The following is a 20,308-nucleotide window of genomic DNA, read 5'->3' as shown; positions in this document are numbered from 1 at the left end:
TATATATATATGAAAAATTATATTAATAATTATATTCTAAAATACATTTATAATAAAAATGGGTATTAATCATAATTTATATTAATCACTATTATTAATTACTGTAAAGATTATATATATAATATATGTTCATTCTAATTAATATTGTTAATTAATTTTAATCTTTTTTTACTATATATATTTAAAAAATCTAAATATAGTTTAAAACCATCAAAAGCAGTGTCTATTTAAATACTGAATATTTAAATATGTTATTATTGCTATTTTTTTAAAGTATCACATTGCTAACATTGAAACATGTTAAATTCTATTGGAATCTATTGTGCCATCATGAGAGGAGCATTTTTGCTGCTAATTTATTGCTTTTGAAATCACTCTTATTTCAGTTAAGATGCTGTCTAAGAAGGGAGCTGCCAGTTAGACAGCAGACTTTAAGGTTGCTCACTAGGTTTTGAATCAGAGTTCATATAGGGGGCAGTAGTGAGGAGGTCTAATAATGAGATACTCACTCCTCTGGACAGAGTATAATCGCCCAGAACGGTGTCTTTGTCTAAGGTACGGCTGGTGAACGGCACAGACGGTGAAACTCTGCGGGGGGAAAAAGACAACAATGAACCTCTCGCTTTTGAGAATTCCTGAAAATTTCCTCTTTAATTTTTTGCATGCGTGAGAGCGTAAACTGAAAGGTATGAGGCACGTTATGCTGCTAATGCAAGTCAAGGCTAGATAATCCCACAAATACACAATCAACATTCCCGGCACATGCTTCAGCATTATCCTGCTTTAATATCCGTGTCTTCCTGTAACGCATGACTGTCGCCTGAAACATGAAAGCATATGAGGCATAAACATGCTTCCATGTGCTTTCGGATTCCAGTCTGGACTATTATGTCAGCTGACTGGATCTGGGAACGACCAGCCTAATTTAATGCCATTCTATTAGAAATGATTCATCTCATATGAACCTTAAAAGAAAAAATTTTCTTAGTTTGAAGAACATTGTAATAATCTAAAAAGAACCTTTTTGCACCATTTTGGAACTGGAAGGTTCCAAAAGGTACATTAAAGGTAGATTAAAGGTTCTTCATGGAATCATTGATTCCAATTAAAAAAAAACGTTATTTTTAAGAGTGTAAGACTTTTCAGTTAACAGTTCTTAAAAGAACCATTTTCCTCATTTTTCACTTTTGCCCTCTTAAAAATAAAGGTTCTTTATTGGCATTGATGAGTCAATGAAGAACCTCCAACATCCATGGAACCACTAAAGGTTCTTTATAGTAGAAAATGGTTCTTTAGATTATTGAAATGTTTTTCAGACTAAGAAAAATGTTTTTTTTTGTTGTTGTTGTTTTTTATTTTTTTAACTGTTCACTGAAAGGCTTTTGGGGAACCCAAAATGGTTCTTCTATGACAATGCTGTGAAAACCTTCTTTTGGAACCTTCATTTTTCAGAATGTTGAAGAACATTTTAATTATCTGAAGAACCCTTTTCCACTATAAAGAATCTTTCTTGGAATGGAAAGATTCTACACTCTTAAAAATAAAGGTTATCCTTATTTGGCATTGATGGTTCCATGAAAAACCTTCAACATCCATGGCACCGTTCCATTCCACAAAAGAAATAATGCTTCTTTTAAGAACTGCTCACTGAAGGGTTCTTTGGGTAACCCAGAATGGTTCTTAAATGGCATTGATGCAAAACATGCTTTTGGAACCTTTATTTTTTTAAAGGTTCTTCATGGAACCATCAATGCCAATAAAGAACAACCATTTTCGGTTCCCCAAAGAACTTTTCAATAAACAGATCCTTAAAGAACCATGTTTTTCTTAGTGTGGAGAGCATTGTAATAATCTAAGGAACGTTTTAAGAAAGAAAATAGTAAAATACTATTTCGGTTTTTCTACTATCTAGTATATTTTGCCCACCTCATGGACTCCTTCAGGCAGGCTTTGAGGTAGGGCATGTTCTTGATGTGCTCGGCACACGGTGTTTCACCTGCAGGCACCACATCCTGGATCTCCTTCAGAAGTTTAGCTTGGGAGCAGGGGTTACGTGAGAGGTTGAAAATAACCCACAACATGCTATTAGCTGTATGCAAGAGGAAAACAAGAAGGATTTGTTTGGTCAGTCGGGCCACACTGTACAGCGTCCCATCCCTGAACGGCGCGCTACGCTTGCCCTGCCTCATTCTTCTGATTTATGTGCTTGATTGAGCTAAGCTGCGTGTTGTTCAATCTTAGCCTGTATAAGTGCAGAACAAAGACGAGTTAAATCAACTGTTTTTTTAGCTCACTCGTGTGTGACTCAAAAACAAGCTCGCTGAAATACAAGTTGGTTTGTGTGGGGTCATGAAAGTGCGTACCGTCTCCACTCCTCCGACCTGGAGTTCGGTTGTGGCGGCGTACAGCTCCTTCTTGGTGAGGTGGCTCTGGTGGTAGATGTCGCAGAGAAAGTTTCCTGTGTTGCCGTTTGAGTGCCTCTTCAGATTCTTGTCAATATAAAGTTTTGCTGTTAAAACGATGGATTACTTGATTAGTTGGTGATATTTTTGGTAGTTTTGAAAGTTTTAAGACATGACATTTTGAGTGTGTGCATGGTATTTGATGAAAATAGAAGTAAATCAAATTTTATTTTCTCAATATATTTACAATAAATGCATAATTTTATTTCAATACATTATATTTACAGTATATAGACACACTACCATTGGGGTTGATTTTATTTGTTTTTGAAAAGAACGCTGCACTTCATTAAAAATACGGTAAAAATGTTGTAATAATTGTGAATTATTACTGAAATTTAAAGTAAATGTTTTCTATTGTAATATATTTTAAAATATAATTTATTCCTGTGATCAAAGCAGAATTTTCAGCTTCATTACTGAAATTACTTATAGTGTCACGTAATCCTTCAGAAATCATTCTAATATGCTGATTTACTGCTCAAGAAACATTTCTGATTATTATCAATGTTTGAAATCTAAATGATTAATGATCTAAATAAATAAAAATGTATATGAAAATTTCTATTTAAATTTCTACACACACACACACACTTTAACTTGCAAGTGATTTTTAACCTTAACTTTTATGCTCATATCTGTTTGTTTATGCAAAGCACTTTAAAGCATCACTATTGTGCAACAAATGTATGCATCAATTGTAAAATGTTTTATATAAATAAACATTGCACTAATGATATATATATATATATTATATATATATTTCTTAATATTCAGCATTCAGTGTGTATACCTTGAATGCACTTTGGATAAAAGCATCTGCCAAGTGCATGAGTGTAAATATTCTATTCAATAACTTAAAAACTGTTAAGGTATTGCCACTTTTGTCTTAATGGCCTACGTGTGGAACGCCCTACTTGTAGTCAGGTACAGCACGTGCTGCTGTTGTTTAGCTGCAGGGAAAGTGAAGTGTTTGTGAATGTGTGACAGGTGTTGCGAGTGAGCTGCTGCTAATGGAGCAACAGCAGCACAGCAAACAGTGAGTAATTCAGCCTCACGTCCACATTCCTCCCTCCCTTCGCTCCTGCTGCTACAAATATTTGGCTGGATTCTCATGCACTTAGGTCACTGCGTTTACTACTGCGGTTTGCTCTCTCTCTTTCTTTCCTGCTGTGTGCACCGATCTGCTACGGCGGGTCGGAGCAGAAAGCCGTAAGTTCATGTGTCATCACCTGACTGGAAATGAATGCTTTATGGGTCACATGTCAACTGATTAAGGAGCTCTTTAGTACCTGTGCTAAAAATACGGTCCCAGGCCGCTGTGTGATCTTGCCATGTTTTTGTATCGAAGGTCTTGTGGAGCTCCACGGGCGTCACCATCATCAGCCCAAAGGTGCTCATCATCTGAAAGTGAGAAAACACCATGTGGATCTGTTTTGGAACTATGAAACATATTTGCATCTTTGCATTGCATTGCATCAGAAGAGATGTGGATAAAGCTTATGCACTTTAGAGTGTTTGAACTATTAATTGGGTCAAAAAGATGGTCAATTTACCGTTTTTACTGACGTGATGAAATCCATGGCCTCCTGGCTGATATTGTCTTGCAAGAGTCCAAACCGTTTGTCATAAAGCACATAGCAAATAGCTAAAAGACCAAAAGAGAAAGAAATTGAATGCATTTCATTATAGCAAGTCAGTATGTGGCAACTGTGACATGAAAACTCACTTTCAAAGGACCACTTGTTCAGTTCAAAATACAAATCATCAATCTTCCCGTTGACTTGGGCTCTTCCGATCCTCTTTATCAAATCAGCTGAAACCTTTTCATAAAGACAACAAGCGGTCATTCATACAGTCTGTGCATATATGTGAATTATACTTGATATTTCTCAAGCAGAACTCACTTCACTGATTTTCCCGTCCAGTTTCATGACTTCGGTTGGTTTCATGAGTTTCTGCTGGAAAGCGCTGCGCACGCGCTGCCAGTCCTTTCCTTCCCTGCAAATGCATTCGTTTACATTGTAGAATATTATGAAATAACCAATCAAATCTCACATGCATTTTTGAACTGAGCTATAATATTTACAGTATGAGCAGCCCATAAGCCTCATCCCGCATGTCTCTGTAGGCTTTCCATGGTTTGATCTCCAGTCTCTGAGGATAGTTGCCCTCCTTCCTGTAAAGAGCCTCCAATAAACAGGGAGCCCCAATGTGAACCGATTCAAAAGAGCCCAGCTTCATCTGGAAGATCTTCCCAAATTTCTTATGGTAATTGATCTGAGGTTGAAAACAGAATAACAGAGAAAACACCCTTAAAACTGAAGAAATGTACAGGAATGAATGAATAAATAAATAAATAAATAATGTCTCATTTAAATAAAATAACGTTTTATTTAAGCTATTATTAGGATAGTAATAGCTTATAAACATAAATAGAAAACAAAATTCACTAAAATTACTAATTTAAGTTAAGCTTAATTAATAGTGTATATATCAATAAGAAAAATATAAATGAAAAGCACACAAGAAATTATATTAAATCATGAATTTATTATAAAAACAAAATATGTAAACCACTACACATCAAAGTTGTTATAGTGTACATATAAAGAAGAAAATTCTAAATGAAAAGCCTACATGACTGAAATCCATGACTAAAAAGCCTGAAATCATGCATTTATATTTTAATAACCATAAATACATTAATAAGATTCAATAAAACTTTGTTAATTTGTTAACTTAGTTAATTTATAGTGTATATATAAGAAAAATATAAATGAAAATCCAACATGAATTGAAATAAAATAATGCATTTAATATATAATAATAATAATAATAATGTAAATCAAGGCACACTGTTATATGCTATACTGTATTTCATAGACAAAATGTAATTATGAAATTAACTTTAAAGTAATTATTCATATAAAGTTTTTTTATTGGAGTAAATAAAAATAAATAGAAATGAGAAAGTTGATTTAAAATCATTAAAATAATTACGTTTTAAATAAATAAAAACTTTAAAAATGTTGTAATAATAATTATATATAAATATATATTGTAAAAATATTATACATTTTTAATAATCAATGTACATAAATTACTATTAATTATTATTATTGTTAATAATTTTTAATTAAATGAATTATTGCTAATTTCACCACCAATAATAAAAATATATAAATAATTCATTTAATAATAAACAATAATGAAAAGCCGTTACCAGTGTTATATATTGTGTATATTCAGCACATGCGCTTGTTAATAAGAAACATAATATAACAATAAAGAGGTTCATACCAGCGCCTCATGTTGTCTTTTTAGACCTCCTTTCCGGAGCAGCTCGATGAGGCTTCCGAACAGCGGCCAGTTGGTTGGTCCAGGGATGGAGTCGAGACTGTGTGCGCAGGGCGCGCTCCCCGCAGCATCCTTCGAGTCCAGCACGCAGACGGAGGATGTGGGCTTGCAGTGCTGAAGCCCAACAGACTTCTTCTTCAGCAGCTCCAGAATCTGAGGACCTTTCTGGATATGCGCTCTCATCTTGACGAGTGCGTAAAACGGCGTGCGTAAAAGTGTTCGTGAAGTTTATGTTAAATGCCACTATATACTCGCGGCTGTGTTTATCTCGGTCGGACGCGGCGACCAATCAGGAATCGTGTGTGAAAGTCGAGCCCACCATTCATTTATGGATCCGCTTTGGTGTGGACCGCATGACCCCACATAGACCGAGGAAGTGCCCTCAAACGCGCTTTATTAAATAAACATAAAGGAGGTAACGCGGTTCGCTTTGAGCTGCCCTCAACTCCTCTCTCTGAGTCAACACGGAGACCACGCGACGCCACGACGCGTAAATATTTGCTCAATAGCTGTGCGCACTCGTGGCCAAAGGCGATCGGCAATCGCGGTTGTTTGTACAATATTTGCGATGGAGCTCCAGAACATGGCAGCATGGAATTTCATTGATGAGATCTCATATATCATCATCATTACGCATCGCTATGCATAAGTGCAGCACCTGATTCATAGTGAACTTGTCTTTGAAAAGAAACTCTTCTAAAAGCGTTTTGCATTGAGATAACATATTCAATTACAGTATTGACAATAAATATATCACGAAAGCTGCATGTTTGTCCATAAGCATCAAAATTGCAGATTAAAAGTTGCATAAGAGGAAGTGTATGTCTAAATGATCCTGCAGTGTGACAAGCTAAAGTATACAAATATTAAGTATTTAATTAATTAATTTGATGTCAGGAAGACAGGCATTTTTTTGGGCATTGAAATAATACTAATTTATTATGGTTTCACAGTATTGTCTAATAAAAATACCAGTTATGTAACATGGATGTTTGTCAATGATCATCAAGATTTTACATTACAAAGTTGCATGTGAGTACACTGTAAAAGATACTGATTATTGGAATATATTTTACAAGGAAATATTGTTTCAGTTTTTCTAATTCAAAATTCAGTGCTACTTGCCATTTCTTTATAATTATTTGTGAATTTTATTAGCAATTTCTGAGTGAAAATTGTTTCATGTCCGATATTTTTTTCCAAAGTACATATTCACACTATTTTTTTTCTTCTTTTTTAAAGTTGCAATTAAAACAAGGGCTATTTTAGTTTTTTTTTTATTATTATTATTATTTCAAATTTTCACATTTAATTCAGTGTCATTCAGTTACTTGCTGGTTCTTTGTTATTATTTGTGAAATTTACTTGCAATTTGAGAATAAAAATGTTTCGAAGTAAATCATAAATTTATTCCGGTGCATATATATACAGTGGGTACGGAAAGTATTCAGACCGCTGCAATATAACAAAGAGTGAAAAATTTAAGGGGGTCTGAATACTTTCCGTACCCACTGTATATGTGTGTGTATAATTTATAATTATTATATATATAATTTGTGGCATTTAAAAATATTTGCTATTTTAAAATAAATGTATTAATGTACAAATATTAAGTATTCAATGAATATGATGTCATGAAGATGGCATGCATAATAATTATAGAACAATAAAAAAGGATCTTTAGGTGAATTATCTCCCACTACACAACAGCTGACATTGCATGTAAAACAGCATGTAAACTACATTTTAACATATATAACAATACATTTATCATATTTGGCTGCAAAGTGCGTTTAGCATTGGACATTTCTGTATGGGTTGTTTAGCTAGACCATATTGATAATGTGTGTATCGTATGACCCATGAGAATGAGCTTTGGGTATAAAATTAGCCAGGTAAGCATGTTGTCCAGTACCCAATGCGCAATGTTACATCTGAACTCAAGCCCCTCTGGTAATCCCACGCTCATGACATAGTGTAGTTTTACCAAAGTAGAGAAATGCGGTACAGTAAACATGTTGACTCATAGCATACATAGGTCTTGTTTAAATAACCTTGAACCCTCTGCAGTGCTTGCTGTGCTGCGGTAGTATTTAACAACACTGTGTCCATAAACACACACCACACAGAGAACAGAGTCATCCGGACTGGTTTACTAGTGAGACACGTTCTCAGAACGTTCTCTCAAAGTTATGAACAAACACTCTTCCAGTAACATAAATAGAATGTTCCTTACAGGTTATCATTACATTCTTAAAATGTTAGCACAAAAACATTTTTTGTTGAATGTTCGTTCATCTAAGATGGTTTAGAGAACATTCAGAAGTAATTCCCGTAATGTTTGCACAATAATAAAATGGAACATTCCACTTAATGTTATCTTTAACTTATATAAATCTGGACGTTTTGAATGTTCAGAGAATATTCAGAAATAACGTTTTCATAACTTATTGGAAATGTCGAACATATTAATAACTTGTTATAGGAGTCATTAATAGTGGACAAACAAAATGGTTTTTCAACATCTGATGCTGGTCAATTTAATTACAGCACAAACTGACATTTTTTACACTGTATTTTATTTTTTTTTAATTCACCAGAAATATTTGAAACACAATTTGTGCACATTGACAAGGCTGATGGTAGTTTTGTTAATCGTTCTGTTAGCTGAAGCAGATGTTTGTTTTTGGCCAATAATTCCAAAATGGCCAAATATTGGCTGATTTATCATATATATCTTGTCTAGCATGATGGTCAAATTGCACAGTAAGGTCACATGCTGCTTTAAAAAGGAACCTGGAAGTTTAAAGTGTCATTACTTTTATGTTGTACATTTTTATTACCATCTTATATGTCATAGTATATTAGATAAAATAATTTAAATAAAAAAAAAAATCATTAAATTAAATTTAAACAATAAATAAAAAATTTGATTTTGGTTCATAACCCATCTTGTTGTCATTATTTCTATATATATTCTAGGTCTCTCTTCATTTTTTCACTCTCTTATTAAAATGTTCCAAACAAAACATTTTTCTAAGGAATTGCATTTTAATCGATAATCATTTCATCATTTTTATTTGTCCCCATTCATCATTGCTAGTATTTTGTCCCTTTAAATGAGTCAGTTCCTTGATGACATCATCCTCCAGGAAGTGACATCATTATGGAGGGAAATCAGCAGCACACACATTAGTGAGTTCTAGCGATGGATTTAATGAATACTTTGTTGATCTGTGCTAGTATGATTATATCTGAAGCAGATGTTTGTTTTCATATGTTTGTACTGCATAACAGAAATGACTCAGAATTGGTTGTTGGTTAACAGTGGAGACGTTTGGACTAGAATCAGTGAAGCGAGTAGCAGGCATTTATAGTGACAGGAAACTCAAGGTGGTGGATGTCGTTAGGCCTTGTTTTTGTTTAGAACTAACCCTCATAAACAAACCTATAAACATACTGACAATAACATGCAATAAAATTTTAACTCTTGTTAACTTTAATGCACTAAATTGACTATAAGAATGTAATATCAGCTGGTCCTCGGGTTATTCCAGAACACATGGGTGGTCGTTTTTTGGCAAAAACAAGGTATTAGTGCTTTTGACAGAACCACAGCCATGCAAGGACTTAAAACCCTCAACTTGTTTTTGGCTATTTGGCAGTACAAGCCTGTGGAATATTGTGGTTGATGCAAGACTCTTTCTTTGGTAAATTTTGGTTAAGCTCTTTCATACTTGGGATTTTTGGATTTTTTTATTGCCCAACATCGGTTTGAGTTTCTTAGAAAGAGTAGATCAAAAGAAATGGAAAAAAAGATAAAATTGCACAAGAGTGTCTATAAAAATACACATGGTTTTGAAAAACCAAAGCAGAAATCACTTTTGTCGGGATGTTGTGGATTGTTGCCAGTGCATTCTGGGTAATTAATAACTGGTTGTCAGGGTATTGTTTATGCTTTCCATGTGGTTACTTAGTAGCCTTTGTGATTTCCAGCTCAGGTCTGGGATTTTTTTCACCTGTTTGTGAGGTAAAGATTGCTACACACATAAAAAGAGATTTAAAATTGTACCTTTTGGGGTACAACAGCTTGTCCCTGGAGCAGTACCCTTAAAATGACCTATTTGTTCCTTTTTTTTTTTTTTTTTTACCCCTAATAGGTACATATTAGTACCTTACAGTAGTAATATGTACCCTTAAGGTACTAATATGTACCTATTAGTGCTAAAAAAAGGTACAAATATGTCCTTTTAAGGGTACTGCTCCAGGGACAAGATGTTGTATACCAAAAGGTACAATTCTGGCCCCTTATTTTTCTGTGCGTATATAAAAATATATCTCAGCCTTTATGCCTGTAGCACAAATAGTACAGCAATTGAACAATAAAGTGATGTTTAGCTTACCAAACACCATTAATTAAGGCTAAATGATATGAAGTCTGATGGCTTTTGTATGTTCTATGAGCCTAATGTGTCTGTCCCATAAACTCTTTGACCTGAGAGTTGGCTTCCACATCTAAAACAAGCAGAAAACGCATGAAGTGAAGCAAAACTGATGACTCAAGCTTGTACGACCCCGGCTGATAGGGGCCATTGAGTTCAGAGACAACACACGCTCACACATGCACATAATAAAAACTAGTAAAGGTCGTTCATGAACAATTTGTTTTGCATGTGACAAATGAAGGATAGACTTGCTAATGGATTCAGGAGGTGAACTAATCATGTTTGTTTTTCATAATCTATCTTTGGTTGCGTATAAAGATGTCCTAATTCAGTTTGATCAAAGATTGCATGTGGATATGTTCAAGAAAATTGCCTATTGAAAAGGTTTTTGTGTGTGTCTTTTAACTGAACTCTGAACAAAATGACTTGCATGAAATGACACAATCTTCCCATCACTAATAAACACACTCAAAACCTCTATGATTAAGGGGCTTTAGATGATTAACTCAAGGCAATTATTTGTTAATTGTCACAAGGAGGATCTTATCTGGGTTGCGTTTCCCAAAAGCACCGCTAGCCAACTCGTTAGGTCCATTGAGCTCCATTGGAAACGACGGAACTTACGACCATAGTTGCTTTTGGGAAATGCACCCCTGATTGTTAAAACATTGTGGTGCTTTGTTCCCAAATTCTCATGCTTCCTTTCTCAGCCACATCTGTTTCTTGACGACCTTAGCTGTCCTTCTTTACAGAATTAGGTTGCATTCCACATGGTATCAAGGTGTTGAAGGATTTGTGCATGTGAAATGGAGTAAAGAAATGTCCCCTCTTGTGTCATTAATATCTGTTATCACATCAGAGCAAACTCGAGGAACCAATCCGGTCCAATAGCATCATTTTGCTGTCAATTTACAGTGCTTTTACGCCACATGGACAGTGATTTATAGCTGACATTTGAGAACGGCTCAGCCCCGGAAACCTCTGCGAACTCATTGACCCTCTCTGAGGTTTTTCTTACACAAACAACTTGGAGGTCCGGGAAAGGGTTAAGGGGTTCCCTGCGGCAGCCTTTCCTCTACTTTACATACTTGAGACTTCAAAGAGTAGAGCCATTGTTGCAATGCACAATTATCATAATGCTTTTATGAAATGAAATGGGTAGTTGGTGCAGGGTTGTTTGGCAGTGGAAAAACAATGCGAATTGTAAATAAAGTGCAACTAACCATAGATAAGATAGACTTTCCATATCTTTTGTTGGTGACGCCAGAGGCCGTCCAGTCAAACTCTATTTATTTGGTTCAGAACGACCACAATTTATTTTATGAATTATTGGCCGCAGAGAGCATGAAACCAAAATTCATGAGACGTTTGCAAACTTTCAGCATATGCAATGATAGTAATTCAGGGTTTCTTCTCAGTTTAAAACCAATTAAAATGTCAGTATGCTTTCTAAATGTAAATGGCTAAAGAAATACACACAAGTTGCATTAGCAGAAAATACAACTTCCAACCAATTTTCTTTACTTTTTAATTAATTTGACAAAGATAACAGCTTAACTGTAACTTTTGCTGTACCTTTTGATCACACTGCACAAAAGTCATTTTCTTCCTTTTGTCTCGTTTTCCAGTATAAATATCTAAACATTCTTATCAAGATAGATGCAAAAATGACATAAGAAGTTTTTCTGAGAAATTTAATAAAACAAAGTGAATTTATTATTTAAAAAAAAAAGGAAAAATATCTGCCGATGGGCTCAGAAAATAAGTCTAATTTGGGGAAAAAACAAGTGTTCCTACCCGATTGGCAGACATTTGTTCATGTTTTAAGCAAACTCAATTAAATTTGTTCATTTTCTCAGTAAACAAGACTTTGTCTTTATTTGACATCTCAAGTAAATGTAACTTGATTTAAGGATGCTTAGTTGTTTCTATTGGAAAACAAGACAAAAATACTGCCATGCATGCGACATTTGTGGAAGGACGAATTAAGACACTTTAAGACCCACAGAAACCCTGTAATTTATCATATTGTTTGGTCTGTGCGGTTCATTATAACGTTAATACATTTCATTGTTTGATTTGAGGGATAATTTTTTCATAACATGATTTCATTTCTGATTTGTCTTTCCTATAAGACGTAGTATGTCATATTGTTTCTGTACACATGCACATTATAAACAAACAATTGTTTTTGGTCATAATCTTGAGTCAAGAGGACGTTTTATTTACTTTTATTGGATTTTCAGTGCTTGGAGTCACCACTTGATATTCAATGTAAATGATTCAAAGTCTGTGTCTTCAAGCCAAACCAGTTCAGTTCCATCTGCATGACCTAATTTAAGAGACTGTCACAAAGTCCACACCGAAAATCCCTTATCCTATCAATTATCCAGTTGGTGCTCTACTTTTGCACAGCCTGGAAAGGAACGGGTTAACAATGAGCCGATAGATCAACAGGTGCAATCAATAGCTGTTTCACTAAATCACCTCCTCTATTTGTATATATGACAGAGTAAACGTATGTCTCCACTTGCCAGCAGAGAGAGATTATTAACATTTTTGCGCTCATCCTGTGCCCGCATGTACAAAGTTTTGTTGGTGACGCCAGAGGCCGTCCAGTCAAACTCTATTTATTTGGTTCAGAACGACCACAATTTATTTTATGAATTATTGGCCGCAGAGAGCATGAAACCAAAATTCATGAGACGTTTGCAAACTTTCAGCATATGCAATGATAGTAATTCAGGGTTTCTTCTCATTTTAAAACCAATTAAAATGTCAGTATGTTTTCTAAATGTAAATGGCTAAAGAAATACACACAAGTTGCATTAGCAGAAAATACAACTTCCAACCAATTTTCTTTACTTTTTAATTAATTTGACAAAGATAACAGCTTAACTGTAACTTTTGCTGTACCTTTTGATCACACTGCACAAAAGTCATTTTCTTCCTTTTGTCTCGTTTTCCAGTATAAATATCTAAACATTCTTATCAAGATAGATGCAAAAATGACATAAGAAGTTTTTCTGAGAAATTTAATAAAACAAAGTGAATTTATTATTTAAAAAAAAGGAAAAATATCTGCCGTTGGGCTCAGAAAATAAGTCTAATTTGGGGAAAAAACAAGTTTTCCTACCCGATTGGCAGACATTTGTTCATGTTTTAAGCAAACTCAATTAAATTTGTTCATTTTCTCAGTAAACAAGACTTTGTCTTTATTTGACATCTCAAGTAAATGTAACTTGATTTAAGGATGCTTAGTTGTTTCTATTGGAAAACAAGACAAAAATACTGCCATGCATGCGACATTTGTGGAAGGACGAATTAAGACACTTTAAGACCCACAGAAACCCTGTAATTTATCATATTGTTTGGTCTGTGCGGTTCATTATAACGTTAATACATTTCATTGTTTGATTTGAGGGATAATTTTTTCATAACATGATTTCATTTCTGATTTGTCTTTCCTATAAGACGTAGTATGTCATATTGTTTCTGTACACATGCACATTATAAACAAACAATTGTTTTTGGTCATAATCTTGAGTCAAGAGGACGTTTTATTTACTTTTATTGGATTTTCAGTGCTTGGAGTCACCACTTGATATTCAATGTAAATGATTCAAAGTCTGTGTCTTCAAGCCAAACCAGTTCAGTTCCATCTGCATGACCTAATTTAAGAGACTGTCACAAAGTCCACACCGAAAATCCCTTATCCTATCAATTATCCAGTTGGTGCTCTACTTTTGCACAGCCTGGAAAGGAACGGGTTAACAATGAGCCGATAGATCAACAGGTGCAATCAATAGCTGTTTCACTAAATCACCTCCTCTATTTGTATATATGACAGAGTAAACGTATGTCTCCACTTGCCAGCAGAGAGAGATTATTAACATTTTTGCGCTCATCCTGTGCCCGCATGTACAAAGCATTCTTCCACTGGAATGTTCCTGCTCTCAGATGGATGAGTCGAGAGACTTCGGCTACAAATGACAGCATGAAGAAGAGCAGAGGAACAGTTTATAGCTCATGATGTGATGTTTAAATATCCCTCAGAAGAAAACAGTTACACACAAGTCAGTAGTACAGAGCTATAAAATGAATGCAGAGAGCAGCTTACAACATTTAGGAAGAATGTGATGAGAAAAGTTTGAGATTTCTTACTACTTTACTGCAGAAGTTTGAGATCAGGAACTCTGAAGGAGATGCATGTGAGATCACACGTGCATTTTCTCAGGAGAAACATCTGAGAAGCGAGGAACTTAGTCCAAAGTTCATTTGCTCTCCATTCAGTGTCTTTGCTTTCTAAGAGAAACTCTTGAGATGTTAAAGAGGTCTCATTTCTGGTGTCTTTCCCGTAAGATGTAGTACATTATATTGTTTTTGAACATTGTATCAGAATCAGAAAGAGCTTTATTGCCAAGTGTGCTTACACACACAAGGAATTTGTCTTGGTGACAGAAGCTTCCAGTACACAGACAGGTTGACAAGTGACAAGACACAGATAACAAAATAAAAATAATTGAGTACTTGGTAAACAAACTTTTTTGATGTCGTAATCTTGAGTCAAGAGGATAAACACAAACACTTTAAAACCACCGGTGGCTCACTGCCATGAGAACTAGTGAGTTGATTACGTGGGTTAGAGTCTCCCAAAAAACAAAGCAACAAAGTTGTTATGTTGTTACATATTGTATGTTACAAGTGGTGCCCCAAAAAATCTAGTAGTTTATCATCTTGTCTGTAGAAGGCTAGTAATTTTAACAGGCAAACTCTCTCTCTCTCTCTATATGTATGTATGTATTTAAATGGTGTAGTTATTTGATCAACCTTATTCAGTTGCCTTACCATATAAAATAATACTATATTTTAGACAATATATAATATATTAAGACAATATGTAACTTTTTATTTTTAAACTTTTTTTTTTTTAGCTATCTACAACACCTACCAGTTGCTGTCTTACTTTTATTTATTTAAATGATCCCAGTGTTGTTTAAAAGTAAAAAGAAACATTTTTTTTCTTTGTGAATCATTAATTCATGTATCAAATTTAAATGTTTCTGAGCTTAATTTTGAATCGTTAAACTATTTTCTTGTTATTAATTTACATATAAAATGTACTTATATTAGTAATGGTGTCTCACAGGCCGATAATTTAGAGGTTAAATGATTGGTTGCAACAAACCTTATGAGAACACATTTTTTTTTTCTTTTTCTTTAGATTATAAACAACTCAAAAGATTTAAGCCAGATACACCAAAAATCAGATTTCTAAACAAAGCCTGTGCAGTCAAAACTCATAATCCCGAGCGGATGCACGGAGCCAGTGAACTGCTTGACTCACAGCTGATGAAACCCCTCGTCCCCCATGACCCCGACCAAGCTACTTAAAGCCTCGGGTAAATTTGCTGAAGCTCTTGACCTTAGATACTGTGTCCCACAGGGCGCATAAACTCTATCTAGGGTGCAGAGCCTTTCGGAAACAAGCAGAAATCCAGCTGGCCTTATCTTATCATGCTATGAGTAAGCAAACAGGAGCACAGAAAATGTCAGCCTGCACATTACCCTACACACATCAACCACCTGAGAACTCGAGCGCTCACCTATTGATCAGTTTGATGAAATTAATTATAGATTCTTTATTGCACCTTCTTTTCCAGCCATTTGATGGCTTTGTCTTCCATAGAGCTTCCTAAGAGTTTTTCTACTGCTAATGAATCTGCATTGTGCATTTGCACATGCTGTCTGTGTTGTTTTAGCACTTGATTCACTAAAGGAATTATGCAGATCAGATACAAAATCAGTGGTAGCAACATGTAAATCCGTCCAGACGATGAGCAGTAAAACTTTCAGACTGGGATCTCGAGGTTGTTTTACGGAAGGTTAAAAACATTCCCATAAATCTGGCTGCAATTACCGCTGCCTTGATGACCAGAACATGTCCACAACCAGCCCTTTTAAAACGATTCATAGCCAATGAAATCAAAATTGGAATTTCATGGAACTTCAGTATTCTGAACTTCTGGACTGCTGACTGAATTCAACCCATAATGTTTAAATGACAGTACCATTGTCCTCTATGACTTTAAACTATCAATCGGATAAAGTAAATTGCACTTTATTTTACTATACTTTTACAGTATGAAATATATATTTCAATAACTTTGAGTGTACTCAATGGTTGCTAGGGTTAGTTGCCACAGTATATGGTCGCTAAGGTATTCTGTGTTGTTGCTAGGGAGTTTTTATGCAGCCTTATATCTTAATAAAAGGTTTAATGTCTGTTAATGTATCTGTCTGTTTCTCTGTCTATCCATCCATCCATTTCTTTGTCTATCTATCTATACATTTATCTATATAACTGTCCGTCTGTCCATCCATCTATCTATCTGTCATCCATCCATCCGTCCATCATCTATCCATCTGTCTATCGGGTACCTTGATTATTCAGTTTCTAGATGGCTTGTAGCTTCACTTCACTGGTTGCCAGGGTGTTGCTATGCAGTTTTTAGGGTGTTTTGAGTAGTTGCTGGGGTATTTTCGGTGGTTATTTACTCACTCAAGTCAATCTGTTTCTATCAAGACAAAACATAGAAGAATAAATAGACAAATCAGAGTGCCTGTTTACTATCTGATAGGTGTTTACAGTGTTACTCGAGCTATTCAGCACCCTCAAAGGGCTATTTGGCAACATGTTCCGGTTTACCGTCAGTGGTGTTGCTCGTATTGCAGGGACCACCATCACTGAGCCTCAGCGCTATTTATAATGCTTTCAGCACCCAACAGATGCAGGAAATTTATTACAGCCACATGTCTCCAACAAGGATCATTAACCTTTTGGGACGGCTGTGTCATAAAGTCTTCCAAATGTTTAGGAAGAACTCCCGCTACCCATTTCCAATGTTCCTCAGAAGTGCCTCAGTGTTATTATGAGCTCATCACTGCTTGTTATGATGAGTGTTGTATAAGTGACAAGCCAAACCAATAGCTGACAGTCCTTCACAGTGATTGCCTAATATTTCTTGATGTTTGGCCAGCATCGAAGTACAATATCTACTGGTTGATTCAAATCACTCAGCTCTCACTTAAGCCTTTAATATAAGTCATTTTCTATAAATATTAAAAATGTAGCAAATGTCTGTGCATGCTGTCCAAGAATGCTGTTTAGAAAAGGTGCTGTCACATTAAAGGTCCCATGGCATGAAAATTTCACTTTATGAGGTTTGGGACTGGCTCGTAGTGGCTGAAATTCTGCACCAAGGCTGAATTTCGGGAAAGAGACTTCAGATACAGTACTAGGGACCACTTAGGCCTATATAAAAGCATCCAAAAAGCAGCATGTCATGGGACCTTTAAAGTTATAAATATGACTGGTTACAAATTGGATACATAGTATCACGGCCTAACTGATGGAATGGTCTACTGATATATTGATTGCAAAGGCATTGCTATGCAGTTGCTAGTGTGTTCCAATGACTCTGGTGTGTTCTAAATAGTTTTTAGTTTATTTCACAATGTACTTGTTGGTTGCTAGGTTTTTGATGGGTGGTTGCTAGGGTGTTGCTATGTGGTATACAGTTGCTAGTGTGTGCTGAATAGTTTTTAGTGCATTTCAGTTTTTGTTGCATTGACATGTGATTTACTAGGTTAGGATTAGTTCATTGCTACAGTATATGCTTACAAATGTGTTATGGCTGTTTTCCCATTGCACTGGACTGGGGTTTATTAGGTTAGGGTTACTAGAGCTTCAGTGTGTGGTTGCTAGGGTGTTGATATGCAGTTTCTAGGATGTGTGAAATGGGCTTTAAGTACATTGCAATGCAGTTGCAAATATATTCTGGCTGTTTTTATTGCATTGGTATATGATTTCCTGGGTTATTGTTGCTAGGGCGTGATAGGTGGTTGTTAGGGCATTGTTTTGCAGTTGCTAGTGTGTTCTAAATAGTTTTTAGTGTATTTCAGAGTGTACTTTTGGTTGCTAGGTCTTTGATAGGTGGTTGCTAGGGCATTGTTATATAGTATACATTTGCTAGATTGTGTGGAATGGATTTTAAGTTCATTGCTAGTCTTTTGAAGATGTGTTCTGGCTGTTTTATTGCATTGCTGTTTGGCTTACTAGGGTTACTAGAGCTTTGTGTAGGTGGTTGCTAGGGTGTTGCTATGCTGTATGCAATTGCTAAGGTGAGCAGAATGGATTTTAAGTTCATTGCTATGCACTTGTAAATGCGTTCTGGCTGTTTTTTTTATTGCATTATATATAGGCTTTATCACGTTAGTGTTTTTAGAGCTTTAATAGGTGGTTTCTACGGTGTTGCTACGCAATTGCTAGAGTGTGTGTGGAATGGATTTTAAGTTCATTGCCATACACTTGCAAATGTGTTCGGTCTGGTTTTGTTGCATTGGTATATGGTTTACTGTGCTAGGGTTACTAGAACTTTGATAGGTGGTTGCTAGGGCACTGCTATGCGATTGATGGGATGTGCCAGCTGGTGTTTATTGCATTTATGTGCTCTTGCAATGGAGTTTTGAGTCGTTTTTAGTGCAATGCTATGCAGTTATTATAGTGTACTGGGTGGTTGCTAGGCTCTTTTGGTTGGTTCTTAGTTTCTTCCTAATGTGTTTGTTTCTGCATGTAATGGTGGTAGCTAGGGTGTTGCCATGTAATTGTTTACTGGCCTACCTTGAAGTCTAGAGCCAATCCTAAAGCTAAGTACGAGCAGTAGTTATAGTGATGCTTGCGACACCACTGAAAAAAAAAATCTCATATATTTGGGAACATTTGCAAAACAGTATGCCACTAATATAACAATTTGTTCTTCTCTTGACTTCCAGATGCTTGACGTATTTTATAGGCACGTTGTTTGGCTTTGTTGGCCTCTCCTCATCATGGTCAAGAGAGTTCCCTCAAACCGCGCCAGACCCACATGACTTTGGCACGTTGACTCTTGGGACAAATGTTGTAATGCCTGTTCTTTGATCGAGAGAGTGAAGTTACAAACACACTACCACATTTCCCCTGCATTCAGCCTCTGGTGGAAACTCTCCAGATTTCATCTCTGTTTAGTTCATTGCAGTACATGAGTATCTGAGTGCTCTCAATGACCTACCCATGCCTGTTTTCTAGAGGTGGTTGTTTTGCCTATCGCTCTGTTTTCTTAAATGACGTCAACTTCCTTGAGTTCCCTGAGTGTAACACTAAATTTACGAGTATGTTGTGCAACCACAAATTCTTCCGCTTTATAAAAGACGATGGGGAAACTGTAGCCCGGGGGATGTTTCTGTCCCACAGTCAAACAACAGATATGTTTTAGTGCTGCCAGGGACACCTTGTTATTATTGTTATGATTATTTCAGTGAGTTCCCATACGACACACTCTGTTCTGCACCTGAAACTGAAGAACTGAAAACTGAAATATCAGCACACAATCTTGAGATCAACTCATGTGGTGTAGTTGTTTTCTGTGGGACAGCTGCTTTGCATGAAGTTGTAAACAATTATCCATTAATTCCCAGCATGCATCAGAATGGCCTATATTTGTATCTTATATATTTAGGAGTGTTTTATATATATTTTTTATATATTTATATAGTTATATATTTGCTAAGGCAGATTCTTATAATTATGGTTTGTTATCAACCCTAACCTAGGTATTATGTTCTAGTGTGCATTTTTAAAGGGGTCATATGATGCGATTTCAATTGTTCCTTTCTCTTTGGAGTGTTACAAGCTCTTGGTGCATAAAGAAGATCTGTAAAGTTGCAAAGACTAAAGTCTCAAATCCAAAGAGATATTCTTTATAAAAGTTAAGACTTGTCCACGCCCTCCTAAAACGCCTCATTTAAACACGCCCCCACATGTCTACGTCACGATGTGGGAAGATTTGCATAACGCCGCCCAAATGTTCACGCAAAGAAAGAAGGCGTAACTTTTATTCTCGCTGTAGTATTGTTGCCGCCGTCGCCATGTTGTGGAGACGCTGTGTGTTTCATTGTGAAACCGAAACTACTTTGTTTGGTCTTCCAAAAGAGGACGATATC

The 20,308-nt window shown here is 35.7% G+C and overlaps 1 protein-coding gene across 1 annotated transcript in view; it reads right to left on the bottom strand.

Moving 5' to 3' along the window:
• The window catches only part of LOC107696435 (1,25-dihydroxyvitamin D(3) 24-hydroxylase, mitochondrial-like), a 17,330-nt gene extending 11,258 nt beyond the window's left edge, over positions 1-6,072 (bottom strand). The window contains exons 1-9 of the mRNA XM_016496754.1: positions 5,766-6,072; positions 4,552-4,742; positions 4,370-4,463; positions 4,192-4,285; positions 4,019-4,110; positions 3,755-3,866; positions 2,364-2,509; positions 1,927-2,093; positions 510-588 (exon numbers count right to left, since the gene is read on the bottom strand). Coding sequence (XP_016352240.1) covers positions 510-588; positions 1,927-2,093; positions 2,364-2,509; positions 3,755-3,866; positions 4,019-4,110; positions 4,192-4,285; positions 4,370-4,463; positions 4,552-4,742; positions 5,766-6,005 — 1,215 coding nt within the window. The 5' untranslated portion in view covers positions 6,006-6,072. The remainder of the gene's footprint in view (positions 1-509; positions 589-1,926; positions 2,094-2,363; positions 2,510-3,754; positions 3,867-4,018; positions 4,111-4,191; positions 4,286-4,369; positions 4,464-4,551; positions 4,743-5,765) is intronic.
• Positions 6,073-20,308: the final 14,236 nt, after the last annotated feature.

This window comes from Sinocyclocheilus anshuiensis, unplaced genomic scaffold (assembly GCF_001515605.1).
Source record: "Sinocyclocheilus anshuiensis isolate Anshui unplaced genomic scaffold, SAMN03320099.WGS_v1.1 scaffold522, whole genome shotgun sequence".
Taxonomy (NCBI): Eukaryota; Metazoa; Chordata; class Actinopteri; order Cypriniformes; family Cyprinidae; genus Sinocyclocheilus; species Sinocyclocheilus anshuiensis.
The sequence above is the reverse complement of the archived record's forward strand: the minus strand, read 5'-3'. Positions and strand labels throughout refer to the sequence as shown.